Source organism: Leptonychotes weddellii, chromosome 15, assembly GCF_054177405.1.
Source record: "Leptonychotes weddellii isolate Sample4059 chromosome 15, ASM5417740v2, whole genome shotgun sequence".
Taxonomy (NCBI): Eukaryota; Metazoa; Chordata; class Mammalia; order Carnivora; family Phocidae; genus Leptonychotes; species Leptonychotes weddellii.
In genome coordinates, this window is record NC_138383.1 from 30123080 (window position 1) to 30137641 (window position 14562).

Here is a 14562-nt window from a genome sequence, read left to right on the forward strand (position 1 = left end):
GAACACAAGCAGCGGGAGTGGGAGAGGGAGAAGCAGGCTTCCCCTCGAGGAGGAAGCCCGATGTGAGACTCGATCCCAGGACCCTGGGATCATGACCTGAGCCGAAGGCAGACGCTTAACGACTGAGCCACCCAGGCGCCCATCTTCTGTGTTTTTCATTCCTTTCCATATGGTGTCAAAGGTTCTCCCCACCTTTCCTATAATGCTTTTAAAGGTAGAGGAAAACAGTTATATCCCCAGTAAAACAGAGAGGTTCTATGGATCCTGATCACCTTTCTATTGTATATCAAAGCTATGTTTCTGTTGAATGATCTCTTGTTACCATTTAACAAAGAAAACTCAAGGAGCTTAGGGAGGAACTTCTCACATACCCAGGGATTACCTCAGAAGTTCAAAGTCTGACCTCTCCACCCCCAACAAAGCTAGTTAATGTCAGCAACTTAAAAATACTGCTGCTGCCAAATTACCTGGAAGAAAAGGAGGAAACATTATTTCTCCCCTAAATAAAACTTTCCCAAGTCAACTCAGTAAGCCCTATCTTTAATTTACAATTTGGGAAGCTCTGAAGCAGACAAAAGAAAAAGTTATTGTCTATTTGGGATCATATTCAAAGCTAGATGATATTTGTTAGTCTCTCCTAATGTTTATCTTTGTTTTCGGCAAAGTAATACACTGAAATAAAGTGCCTATTTTAGAAAAGGTAATTACAGTATGGAATTTTTTTCATAGGAGAAAAAATGGTGTTAACACAAAAATTACAAATCTCCTCTGCTGCAGTCTTTTTATAAACTATTCCTGAGATTTCTTATGACCAAAGCAAAACATTTTTCTGATATTAGATTCTTGATTTTTACCTTTACTGTGCTATAAAGCAAGATTAGATTACCATTTGTACATTCACTTTGCACATTTAATCAATCTACTCAATTAAACCATATGAATTTGCTGATATTTGACTCCTGTTTTACTTACTCAAAATGGCAATTTCTATGGTTCAACCTAATAACAAAGGAGACACCTCGGCCTCCATCGTGTAAGGAACATTCCAGTATGAGTCAATTTCTGATAGACCAAAATGCCTTAATTTTGTATCATTCCCATTCAATTAATAGAGGTGGGAAATGTGATGACAGTTAAGAACACAAAATTTGGGGCACCTGGGTGGCTCAGTTGGTTGAGCGTCCTACTCTTGATTTCGGCTCAGGTTGCCATCTCAGGGTCATGAGATCATAGCCCTGCATGGGTCTCCCTGCTAGGTGCGGAGCCTGCTTAAGATTTTCTCTCTCAAAAAAAAAAAAAAAAAAAAAAGATTTTTCTCTCTCACTCTCCCGCTGCCCCTTCCCTGCCCCACCCCACACTCTCTCTAAGAAATTAAAAATTAAAATTAAAAAAAAAAAGAACACAACATTTTGGAGTTTTTACTTCACTTTAAAATTAGGTGAGAAGTCTTAAGCGTTTCAGGCAGGTTTCTCTTCCCCTCCCCCACCAGTTACCCTTTTGCCACATATGCAGAACTTTGTTTATCAACTAGCAGTGTATTTATTATGATTACAGGGCTGGAAGGGGAGTGGGGATTCCTTGCTAAACATCCTGCTCTCCTACTCTCTTTTCCCTGAGACAGTCTCTTTCCCATCTCCATTTACATCATGCTTTGTCTACTATTATTATAATTTCCGGAGTTTGTACAAGTCCACTTCATTTGGTCCACAGATCCAAAACACACCACCAGTGAAAATGCTGGCAACATCTGAGAAGTTTGCATTAGAGTTTTACTCCAAATGGTTGTATCTGAAAAAATATATTTATCAACTCTTCAAGTTGAGAAATAAGAGGGGATTTTCAATATGGTTAAGTAAAACAAAAAACTTCCCAGCATCAGGTATGGTATATTTGTGTTTTAAGAGGTCACAACAGCTTTTCAAATGGTTTCAGTAAGAGGAACTGGAGAGAAAGCAAGAGGGTAATAAGAATGTCTTCTTTCTTTTTCTTAACGAGGCTCTAACTTGCATAAAGGACTGAACAGATGGGCAGGTAAAGACATTCTCTCTAAACTGGCTCCGGCATTGCTTTTACCAATTGTATTTCAGGCTTTTACTCCTCTGATGCAGATGTCCATCTTTTGCATATTTAATCACTTCAGTCCTGTAATATACACATGTCCAGGACTTCCAATCAAATCGTCTTTCTTTATCTAAGGAAACGGGGGACTTAAAAATCAGGCTAATTCTGTGTCTCTGCCATCAATGTAAAGAAGTAATATAATAATTATTACAGAATTACCTATCGCTTAGGTTTTTTTTTTAAACCTATTAAATTATATCAGTGACATTTCACAAAGTAAGAGAAAACAAATTAATTACATCCATCACTTATATAGCAGATATTACAACATGACCAGAATCACATAGTCAGAATAGGCATCCATTATTAAGTCCCTGAAGTCTATTATATGAAAACCAGTACTTTTGAGAAAAGATACAGAATGATGCTTAAACTGTTGCACAGGGTTTTTTTTTTTTCTTTTTCCTTTTTTTTTTTTTTTAATTTAAATTCAAGTTAGTTACCATATAGTGTATTATTAGTTTGGGTGTTCTACAATTTTTACAGCACTTTAGCATTCCTTCATTCACCATAACACCACCTTTATAAGAGCAAGTATTGTTATTAATATTTTATATTTATCAAATTATTGAGAGGTGGTTTGGAACTGGAACTCAGGCCTTTCTATCCTTGTCCCAGTGGTAGTGCATCTGGAATGGTCTAACATGAAATGCATTCATACGATATATTTTAATTAGAAACCATAGGATCATCAATGACTCCTTTCTTTCAAATTATCTCTAATTCTTTTCTATTCCAACTTTGCAACATCTCACAAGTTTGTCCTGTCTTCTCTGTAATACAGACTTAATTAAAGCCCTCTCACTCATCTTGCTCCAGGATCACCAAGCCTCCGCACCCCTCCCCTCCTCTGAATCTCCCATTACAACACTGCCAGAGCGATCTTTCTAAAATGTGGTTCTGACGGTGTCACTCCAATGCTTGAAAACATTTGGCAGCTTGCTACTGCCTACAGTGGTGGTTGTTAAACTGTGCACCTGGGATCTCTGTAATTCTGAGAACTAGACAGAGGTGTTTAGAGCTGCTAAAATCAAGTAACGTCAATCAGCTTAATTTGCCGGAACACAAAAATTAAGGGAAAGAGCTGCATTTGATTTTTGCCCCTATCTTTGTCCTACATATCTGTTTGCCTACTGGACACAATAAATAACAAAATATCAAAATAATGAAACAAAGCAAACCAAGATTAATTCTGAGTCAACTCTACTTCATTCAACAACTAGTTATTTTCACCCCTGTTGAGAGGTAGGGGGAAAATGTTCTTATGATTTAAATTTGATTTTATAGAAGTGTCATTTTTTTCTAATTCAAATGATAAGAACTACATATATGCTTCAATAATCTAGAACCTGACAACATCTACGGACTCTGCTTCTTGAGCCCAAAAACACTTACATATACCCCTCTGGGGGGGCTTTGGCAACTGAAGTTCTGCACTCATAGTTCACTGATATACCCATCTCATTTTATTTTACTTTTTTTTTTAACGCCTGTCTCCTGAATTAGTGAATTCACTGAGCACAGAAGCAACATGCTATTCATGTTTAAATCACAAGTGCCTGACACATAGAAGTCACTCAGTAAATCCATGCTGGGAAGAATCAGTGAATTCAATTTTATAAGAGAGCAAGACTGCCAACTATGAGTTATAATTATGGAGCTTCAGAAATTTCTAGCAAAGTCGGTAAATTTTCTGTTTCCAGTATAATACATAACACATTATAAAAATAAAATAAAATAGTTTTAGAACTATTTCACTTCATGCTGCATAAAACAGCCAGGAAAGATAGTAAGTTCTATACAACAAAACTCCATTAAAAGCATGTCAGTGTTGATTTTTAGGAAGTTTCTTAAAAACATACAGCACTCATAGCCATCAAGTTAAATTAAGGATCCAGTCAATCCTACAAAATTAAATTATAATTGTAAAGAATTTTTAATTCTATGACCATAAACTGGATAATAAATATTGTCTTTCCATGCCTCCCCTACAAAATAAGCTGTTTCTAGCTCAATGTACATGTTCTCCTCAAGTGAAAAAAGAATGTGGATCAATTTCTATAAATGTTAGGGCTTAGATATGAAAGTAAACAAATACCCAACAGAGTTGCAATCATTACTTCATTGTTCCCAATAAAATCTACAGAAAGAAAAACCTACTGATACTTTTCACAGTGAAACGTGTTTATTTTTTTATGTCAGAAACAGATAACAAGTTTTATGAAGTTTAATATATCCTAGTATCCTCATTTTTTTAAAAAAAAAACTTTTGAGACCACAAGATATACCCCCATGAACTTGTATAACTGCAGGAGTATATCTCATGGCCAAGGAATATGAAAAGCCAGAGGCATACTTAATGTGTACGAAGGCTTATGGTTTACATTTGTATTAAATATCTTACTTGCCTCAATCTGATTTTTATGGCCTATGGCCTGTGGACCCTTGGTAATATGCATGGCTGCATTAAAAGTGAGCATTTTAAGATGAAATCTCAAAACACTGTACAGACGGTAAAAAAACAATGCGAAATACTTACGGCCAGCAAGCAGGAACTGATAATACTGGACTGCATCTGCAGCGAGGAGCAGAGGGTGGTTTGCATTAAATGGTGGTTGCAATTCATTCCATTGAGGAGTTCTAAGGAAACGGCAGAAGAATATTAATATTTAAGCTTAATAGATGCGATGTAAATCACCATCACTGTCACCACTTATAGACACTGATATAAACTCACACTATCTTTGTAATCATTAAAGTGAATTTGTTAGAAGTGCTGAAACCTGAAATACAAGGCCAGCTGATTAAAAAGAATAAAAAAAAGGTGGCAGTGAGTCATACAATTACATACAGCTGATACTAGTTTAATAGCAGAAGACCTTCCAATAGGATTGATAAGACATTCAAAGCACTGGACAGAGAGGAAGTGTGGAATTCAATGTCACAACTAAGTAGCTCTAATTTTACCTAATTTCAGACAACTGTTGGAGCTCACTACTCTCAGAATATGTGTATATTTTAAAATAAAATAAAGCAGGTAAAAGTGCTTTTAAAAAAACCCACACGGTGGGTTTTTTTCAGATCCAAAGAGACAGAAAGTAAATTAATGGCTGACTTATTACAGACCTAATTAGAATGTGAGCTCCAAAATAAGCCATTTATTTCAACAATGATGGTGCAGTAATTTTAATTAGATCTGCCTGTTCCTAAATAGCTTGATAAATAAGATATTGATCAGATCAATCTAGGCCAGTAAAGTAGTAGTAAAGAATGCTGGAGCCTCCAAAAATCAATATAAGAATATTTTAAAATGTCAAAAGGAGAGGGATCATTTTCATATCCATTTTTGTCTGTTTCCTTCCATACTTGTCAGGATAAATTTTTCTCTGCCTCTTCTGTACCACTGTACACTGTGTTGAACAGGTTTTATTCTAGATTTTATTTCTCTCTCTTGATACTTGCTTATAAAGATTCTAATAATCATGTACTTTTGAGAAGGACTCTGATTCTTAATAAACATTTCTACAGTGTTTAGCCATTATATCTTGGGGAAACCTTCCAATCAATTTATATTCCTTTCCAATCCCCTTAATGGCTATTCCAATGTACTCTCTATTTTCAGTGAACATGAGACTGGAAATAGAGGAAGCACTAAAGCTCTATATGTGGATAGGAAAAAACCCCAAGTTCTGGAAAATGTAATACAAAGATGCAAGGACAAGGTAATTCAAAAGGAGGCATAAGGCAAAGACAACTGAAAACATGATCACACAAAAATTTGTACATGAATGCTCTTAGCAGCATAATTCATGACAGCTAAAAAGTGGAACTGTCATCTACTGATGGATAAACAAAATGAATAAACAAATGGACACAAAACATGGTATATCCATGCAGTGGACTATTATTTGGCCATAAAAAGGAATGAACTTCTGATACATGTTACAATATGGATGGACCTTGAAAACATTATGTTAACTGAAGAAAATCAGATGCAAAAGGTCATATTTTGTATGATTCCATTCATACAGAATGTCCACAGTAGGCAGATCAGATCCAAAGAGACAGAAAGTAAATTATGGTCACCTGGGGCTGAAGGGTTTGGTGAAAATGGAGAGAGACTGCTGATGTGTATAGAGTTTCTTTTGAGGGTGATGAAAATGAGTGTGGTGATGGGTATACAACCTACCGAAAATTCACTTTAGATGGGTGAACTGTATTACATGTAAATTATATCTCAAAAAAGGAATTACTGATACATGCAATAACAGGAATGAATCAAAATAATTTTGCTGGGTGGAAAGAAGCGAGACAAAAAAAAGAGCACACACACTATGATTCCATTTATATAAAATTCTAGAAACTATAAACTAGTCTCTAATGACAGAGCAGTGGTTGCCTGGGGCTCAGTGGGTGAGGCAGGGATAAAGAAGGGCAGGAGGGAGAGACTACAAAGAGGCACAAGAAAACATTTCGGGGTGATGGATATACTTGTAATGTTAATCACAGTGATGGTTTCACAGCTGTATACAGATGTCAAACTTGATCAAATTGTACATTTTCAATATTTTACACTTCAGTAAAGCTGCTAAAAACAATGGAAGGAGGTCCTACCTAACCAGAGTCCAGCTGGCTCGAGGTGAGGTCATCACTTCCAGTGGGGTGTCATCACTAATCTTGGGGACAGTGCTGAGCGGCCGTGGCTCCATCATGTGCTCCACTAAGGTCCCATAGCAACTGATAATGTAGAGAGACTCAACTACAACTTGTTTGGACTGATCTGCAAACAGAGAAACGATCCTGGTTGTGGGATAATGGCATAAAAGGAGAGAGAAAATACAGCAGGAAATGTTTCACATGGTGCCTGCTCCCTGCCTCAAGGCTGCTTCTTAGAAGTGGATGCTAATGAATATGAGAATCTCTGTGCTATCAAACTATGTTTAAATCTTAAGCAATTTATTTCAAAAATGATGAAAATATCCTCAAAATTCTAATACAGTGAAACAATATTTCACAGCCTTTTGTATTTTTCTGCCATATAATTTGTTCCCCATTACAAAAAAATGAATGATAGCAGGTGGGATAGGGAAGGACTGACTGGAAAGGAACATCGTATGGACTAAGATGTAGTTACATGGGAGGTACCAATTCAACCACACGAGAGGCTCCCTGGTGCTTACATCAGCTTAACTTCTCTACTTTCTTTCAGAAAACTTTATTTTTTTTTAAAGATTGATTTATTTGAGAGGGGGAGGGGCAGAGGGAGAGGCAAGGAAAGAATCTCTGGCTGACTCCCAGCTGAGCAAGGATCCCGACACAGGGCTCGATCTCATGACCCTGAGATCATGACCGGAGCCAAAATCAGGAGTCAGACACTTAACTAACTGAGCTACCCAGGCATCCCAAACTTTGTTTTTTAAAATCTGGATTAAAACGAATAAATGAAAAACACGCACATCCTCCTCCCCCAAATCCTCTTTCTTCTCTCTTCTCCATGAATCACGGGCTTCTACGTAAACGAAGACCAATCATACTTTAAGGTCAGGTGCTGAATATGGATCTAATCAAATGACTTTATAAGGAAGTACACATGTCCTCACTACTAAAACAGGTTTAGTCCTGTATCTTGGGTTTTACAGTAAACCTAGGAGCATATAAAATCACTCATGAATGCTGGGTGGGTCACCTTATCTCCATGCCAGAGGAATCAATTACAGCTGATTTGAGAAAATGGCTAACGACCAGTCAGCGGGACATAAAGGAGTAGTAAGTTAAAAGGGTAATTAGAACAGAAGGGAGAAGCATTTGAAATTGAGCTTCACAGAGGGTTTTAACTAGTAACAAAAAGTCACTTTGATAGCATCATTAAAACTAAAGAGGTAACAAAAAAATAGAGATGGGATAAGAAAATGGAAGGCTTGCATACTTTACTGTATCCTCTCCCACTTAGGCAAGGAACCTGCTGTGCCTGAGATCCTATTTCCAAGGAAAGGGTCACAGAAAGGCGATAACTAGGGAGAGGGCTGATGTCTGACTGCCAGTACTGAGCGTAAAGCAGGGCCATTTTGCCAAGAACAATACAGCCTGTGGAGCTGGGCAGAGAAGTGCCTCACTAACAACTCAGTTTGTGACCTACTTTAATAGTGCTGAAATAATAAGGGCACAATCTTAACATTCAGATTTAAATACCCGGTTCACGAATGCAGGCACTCCTCTGCACACAAAAAATAAGGAGTAACATACTAAAGCAGTAATTATATAAAAATTTTAGGTATTGGGGTGCCTGGGTGGCTCAGTCATTAAGTGTCTGCCTTCGGCTCGGGTCATGATCCCGGGGTCCTGGGATCGAGCCCCGCATTGGGCTCCCTGCTCGGCGGGAGGCCTGCTTCTCTCTCTCCCTCTGCTGCTCCCCCTGCTTGTGCGCTCTCACTCTCTCTGTCAAGTAAATGAACAAAATCTTAAAAAAAAAAAAAATTTAGGTATTAATCTTGGCTATCAAAGCAGGGATTTAAAAAAAACACAATTCTATAAACTCAAAGGAGCAATGGTTACCATAAAAGATGACTCTTAAGGGCGCCTGGGTGGCTCAGTGGGTTGAGCGTCTGACCCTTGATTTTGGCTTAGGTCATGACCTCAGGGTCATGGGATCGATCTCCATGTCAGGCTCCGTGCTCAGTGTGGAGTCTGCTTGAGATTTTTCCCGCTCCCTCTGCCTCTCCCCTCGCTTTTGCACGTGCTCTCTCTCAAATAAATAAATAAATCTTTAAAAAAAAAAAAGATGACTCATTTCTGAGCAGGAGCCTGTTTTTATCTTTTAACTTATAATACGGCAAAGTTGTTGGTGGTGGTTTTTGTCTGTTTGCTTGTTTTTTAAAGTCAAGATGGAGCTTTAGAAAACCTGGATTCAAACTCGGATACCATCACTTTCTAACTGGTGCTTTTAGCTAAGATATTCAAACTCGTTGATCTCAAGCTCCTTGTCTCTAAAGTAGGGATAACAAGGGTTTTCCTCCCCACACCTCAGAGGCAATGGCATGGAATTAGCTTGTCAAAAATGTAAAAATGTAGAATGGTATGGCATTAACAATGTTGAGGACACTGGTAGATTGTCTCCAGCAAAGCAAAATACAAACATTCAGATGGGCAATTTATTTCACATTTATAGTGAGAGGATAGCCTTTCTCCTTAATAAGGCTTGAGTAGTTGAGGAGAGACATGCTAACTGAATGGAAAAATGGGTTCAGAGAATACTGGGTTCAAGATTATTCAAGAAGAACCACTACAAATTTCCCTCAAGAAACAAAAATTACAAGTGGCAAGTTTAAGCTTCAGTAAGCTCCATACCTTTTTCTCTTTTCAGACCTGCATTATTTGCAAACCACGATCTGGATGTCCCGAACATTGCAGCCACACAAAATTCTCCGCCCATCGATTTGCTGGGTGAAATTTGTGGAGGTGGTTTAACTTTGCTTAAAAAATAAAATGATAGTAAAAAAAAAATTACCATGATGGAATCACAGACCTCAATATAGTGACATTATTTTCTTTAAAATTCCACCCCAAAGTATTCAAACCCTCCATTGTGGACATGCATTTTGCCTTAAGTATAACTGGTGGTGTGAGACTGTGTTCTGCAGTAAAATTAGTGCAGAATTCCAGAGTATTATCACAACAGTAACATATAAAAACAACAAAAATTAACCCCTTTTTGAAGTATATGTTGGTGAAATCCAAGTCACTTCCTTTCAGATGGATAACATTTCTCTGGAGATTTTAAAGTGGAAGAATAGAACCAGGCTAAGTATCTCACAATAATAAAATCGTTTATCATTTCATTTTGATATATAAGATGTGGGATTGACAGGACAGTTGAATGGAGACGGCACGTATGAAACTGACAAGATGATATAGGATGAAAATATGAAAATGACAAGAAGATACAGAACGAAACCCTGTGAATGTTTCAGCCACAAAGCTACATAGTTAGATAATGTATGGGGAGAAGATCGAATGCTCTAATGCAATTATATTCACCAATCCATTTGTTTATTTTTTCTTCATGGGTTTGTGAAAATGATGTGTCTATTTCTGTTCTGTTCTTCACACGTTTGAGGATGCCTTAAGTCACTGATGTAACTCCCATAAAAAAGTACCTGCTTTCCTGTTTGTTTTCTCCAAATTAGCTTTTATACCATGAACTTCTAATATCAACCTTTCATCTTCTGTGAAATTCTATTATTTCTCTTCTCTTTTGATTTGGCAAAGGCTTCCCCAGTGCTCACTGGCAATTCTGCTGACCACCTCAGATAAATGGTAGTAGTTCACACACCAGAAAACAGCCTCACTGCATCCTGGTCGAGATCACAGCCCCTCTGGACACCAGAGCTCTGATGTTCCTACTCTGCTAGTCAGTCCCCAATGTCAAATGACATTATTTCTACCTTCTTTTGTTCACTGTCCTTTTTCTCTTTATCTGATAATAAAGTATGATTAGGTGGAGAAAGATTGGGTTTGGGAGCCAGGAAGAAACCTCCATGCTGCCACTTCTTAGCTGTGTGACTTATTTAACTTCTCAAAGCTCAGACTGCTAATATGTAAAATAAAAATAGTAATGCCTACTTCATGGGGTTATTTTAAGCATTATTTGTTATTTGTTTTTGTTATATTTGTTATTATTTGTTATTTGTTCTCTAAGTGTGCTCCCTGGCTAGAAGTATCACCTGAGAACTTCTTAGATAGACAAATACTCATCAAGCCACACCCCAAACTCTGGGGGCGGGGCCTAATAATCTGTGCTTTGTTTTAGTTTAAGTAATTTTTTTTTTTTTAACCCTCCAGGAGATTCTGGTACACGCTCAGGTTTAAGAACCACCGTACTGGGAAAGTGCATAAAGCAATCAAGGCAGTGCCTTCCCATATTCATGGTACTCAATAGGGTTAACTGTCTTCTATATGGCACACCGCCTTCACCTAATTTTCCAAAGCATCAAACTATGCTTTGGTAATCTCAGTTTCCAGGTCCTTATGACACCTGAAATAGTCTTCCACATACTTTATTTCCCCAGCCTTCTGCTCTGACATCTTCCTGCTTGGGAAAGCAAAAAGTTCGGGTCAGAGGCCACTGTGATTGGTCTTTTTGGCTCTCCCTTTGTGCCAAATCTATGGTAATGCACATTGCCATATATGAAAAGGCCTCTTCTTTCCATCATTAACATTTCTTAACCACTTCACATCATTACTCATAAAAACCACACCCCTGCCTAACATATCAACACCAGTCACAGTCAGACTTCCACTGACAGGGAATAAAGACGTAGTTTTTAGAAAAAAGTTTCTGTGAGGAAATGAATCTGGTTCTACAAATAGTTTCACATCTTCCTGGTTGCATCTGCCACAACTACAATAACCTACCAACAGGGAAGAAGACTCCCCCACCCTGACCCCACCTACCCCAGAACAAACACACACCTTTCCTCGCCATCAGATTATCCTTCCCGGTTATGATGCTCTACGTTGTAATACCTTCGAGTGTAAATTCTCCTTCAAAGCCTTTATTTCTATCACTGAACTGCTATCACTGAGCTAGTAAGTTCCTATAACTATCATCTTTTAGTTCCTTTGGTCATTTTTAACCCTTAGGAGTTTGGGGAGTTGGAGAGAGAAGGAGAGAAAAAGCCATTCTAGAATTTGTTGAAAGGTGTTTCCAATTATGTAACTATGTGTTTTTACTAGAATCACCATCAGGGAACAATAATACTACAATGTACAAATAAGCTTCACAGGGACAAATTCAAAGCTCTTTGCAAATTACTGAATGCTATTTTTGTTTTTGTTTTTTTAAGGCATGTGGTAAGCAACAAGAGAGAAAACAAGTGGGTATGACACTTCTTCCAAGAGACTATGGCACATACAGTGTGCCTCCTGAACAGACTTGAAAAACAGTTGCTATCAGGCAAGATAGTTACCTTGATAACACAGTAATAAAGAGTAGAAATATGGTAAGAAACCAATTTAGTCTTTGACCATGCAAAAATATATTCTGTGTTTATTAGCTTCTAGTCTAATCAGTCAATGTCAAAAGCTAAAACCTCTTACACTTCCATAACGTGACACATAACTCAGCTTCTGAACACACAACTAAAAAGCATCAACACGGGCGCCTTGGTGGCTCAGTCGGTTGAGCGACTGCCTTCGGCTCAGGTCATGATCCCAGGGTCCTGGGATCGAGCCCCGCATCGGGCTCCCTGCTCAGCGGAGAGCCTGCTTCTCCCTCTCCCTCTCCCCCTGCTTGTGTTCCCTCTCTCGCTGTGTCTCTCTCTGTCAGGTAAATAAATAAAATCTTAAAAAAAAAAAAAAAGCATCAACACAGTATTATTTTACGCAGACTCATTATCTCCTGCAGAGAATAAGTATCTTATGATAAAAGTATGCTAAAATTATGTAAAGAATGATCATTTTCATTTTTATACATTATTTCTTCTTTTTCCTCTGATGGGGCCTCAATGAATCACATTAATACAAGTTTGTGTTTAGTAAGTGATTTAAAAGGTTTTCATCCCTTGAGCGCCTGGGTAGCTTAGTCGGTTAAGCGTCCTACTCTTGATTTCAGCTCAGGTCATGATCTCAGGGATATGAGATCGAGCCCCACATCGGCTCTGTGCTGGGCATGGAGCCTGCTTAGGATTCTCTCTCTCCCTCTCTCTCTCTCTCCCCACCCCCCCCAAAAAGAGTTTTCATCCCTGAGAATAACTTGCTATCTCCTACATGGGCAGTGCTGTGTACCGGGGAGGGAGAATATGTGAACGTATTCCTAGCAAGTCATTTCTACCATCAATCTACATTTGGAATGACTTTTAACAAAACAGAGTATAAAGATATGTGTCTAGAAGACTTTCAGAAAAATTAAAAGGAGAAATAATCTAAAGAAAAGATTACTACTAATTAAGTATTTCTACCCAAGGGGAGAAAAATTTCACTTTGACTCACTTTGCCCTTTATCCTAAGTTTTACAAAGACTAACGAGGAATTTGGAATGGAGGCAGAATTGAACTTTTCCAAAATGACTCAGAATATTTCTATTGCAAAATAACCTTTTGTTGGCAGAAAAATAAAACACTGAAAAATGATACATATGTGGAAGGAACAAAAGATAAAAGTACTAGCCTTGTAAATCATGTTCACTTCTATACCGGTGACCCAATCATTTTAGGAAAGCATTCCAAAACTACCTTTTTTTTTTCTTTCTTCCTCTCAATATCTCCCTTTATCCTCCAAAAGGGGCTTAATAAATCCCATTACAAAACATTTGCAAGTTTAAAAAAGAATACCTCTGGGTGTTTGGAGGCCTTCCCGCATTTATTAATTTATTAAATAGTCTGATGTAAAAAATAAAATTTCAATGTATATGGAGCCCAGGAATTCAATTGTGTTGATCATGGTTTTCAAGAAGAACAAAACAAACTGATGGAGCTGATGGACTCCTTTCTACTGGGAACTTCTGCTTCTTACCCCCCTGAGCCCATCATAAATAGCCTCATGTTCAAAAAGGAAAAGTAAAATTTGGCTTAACTTATGAGCAGTGTGTAAAAGAAAAATGGAATGAATTCAACTTTCACCCTATCGGGCAAAATAATAATCATAAAATATCATATTCACTAAACTTGATACAAGAGAACTACATAATAAAAAGTAAAACAAACATACAAAGAAACAAACAAACAAATAAAAACAAAACAGGGGCGCCTGGGTGGCTCAGATGGTTAAGCGTCTGCCTTCGGCTCTGGTAGTGCATGATCCCAGGATGATCCCAGGGTCCTGGGATCAAGCCCCACACCCGGCTCCTGGCTCAGCGGGGAGCCTGCTTCTCCGTCTCCCTCTGCCTCTCCCCCTCCCCCTGCTCGTGCCCTCTCTCTCTCTCTGTATCTCTGTGTCTCAAATGAATAAATAAAATCTTTAAAAAAAAAAATAAGGTACTAAATTAAAACTCAGGAGTTTCACTCTTTTTCACTCCTTTTGGGAGACTTAATCATCTAACTATAGCATGAGAATCATTTTCACTGCCATCAGAAGTTCTGGGGACGTTAACATTATGTCTTTCAAAATACTTACAAAGACTATTGAAGTTAACCATTGGCTTTTACTGTATTATGTAATCCAGTCAGATTAACATATTGAATTTCTCTTGCCTTTTTTTCTCTCCACCCTACTGCAAAGAGAAAAAAAGCAAAACTCTAATAATATCTGCTTTAAAATTACAGAAAAATTATGCCCATCTGGGTAAATCTACTATGTCCCACAGAACAGGACGTGAGTGGGGTATCTGTGCAAGGCATGAAAAGCAGCAATGAGGTCCATTGCCTTGTTTAGAAGGACACAAGCATGGAAAGAGCTAAACTGAGATAGAAGCAGCGTTTCTTTCGTTTTCCACTTTAAATGTTAGAC

At 37.9% G+C, this 14562-nt stretch overlaps 1 protein-coding gene across 1 annotated transcript in view; it reads right to left on the reverse strand.

Annotated features, from left to right (window-relative positions):
- BCAS3 (BCAS3 microtubule associated cell migration factor) overlaps positions 1 to 14562 on the reverse strand; it is a gene marked incomplete at its 5' end in the record, with an annotated part of 537991 nt that overhangs the window by 271145 nt on the left and 252284 nt on the right. The window contains 3 exons of the mRNA XM_081805976.1: positions 4661 to 4761; positions 6736 to 6901; positions 9466 to 9590. Coding sequence (XP_081662102.1) covers positions 4661 to 4761; positions 6736 to 6901; positions 9466 to 9590 — 392 coding nt within the window. The remainder of the gene's footprint in view (positions 1 to 4660; positions 4762 to 6735; positions 6902 to 9465; positions 9591 to 14562) is intronic.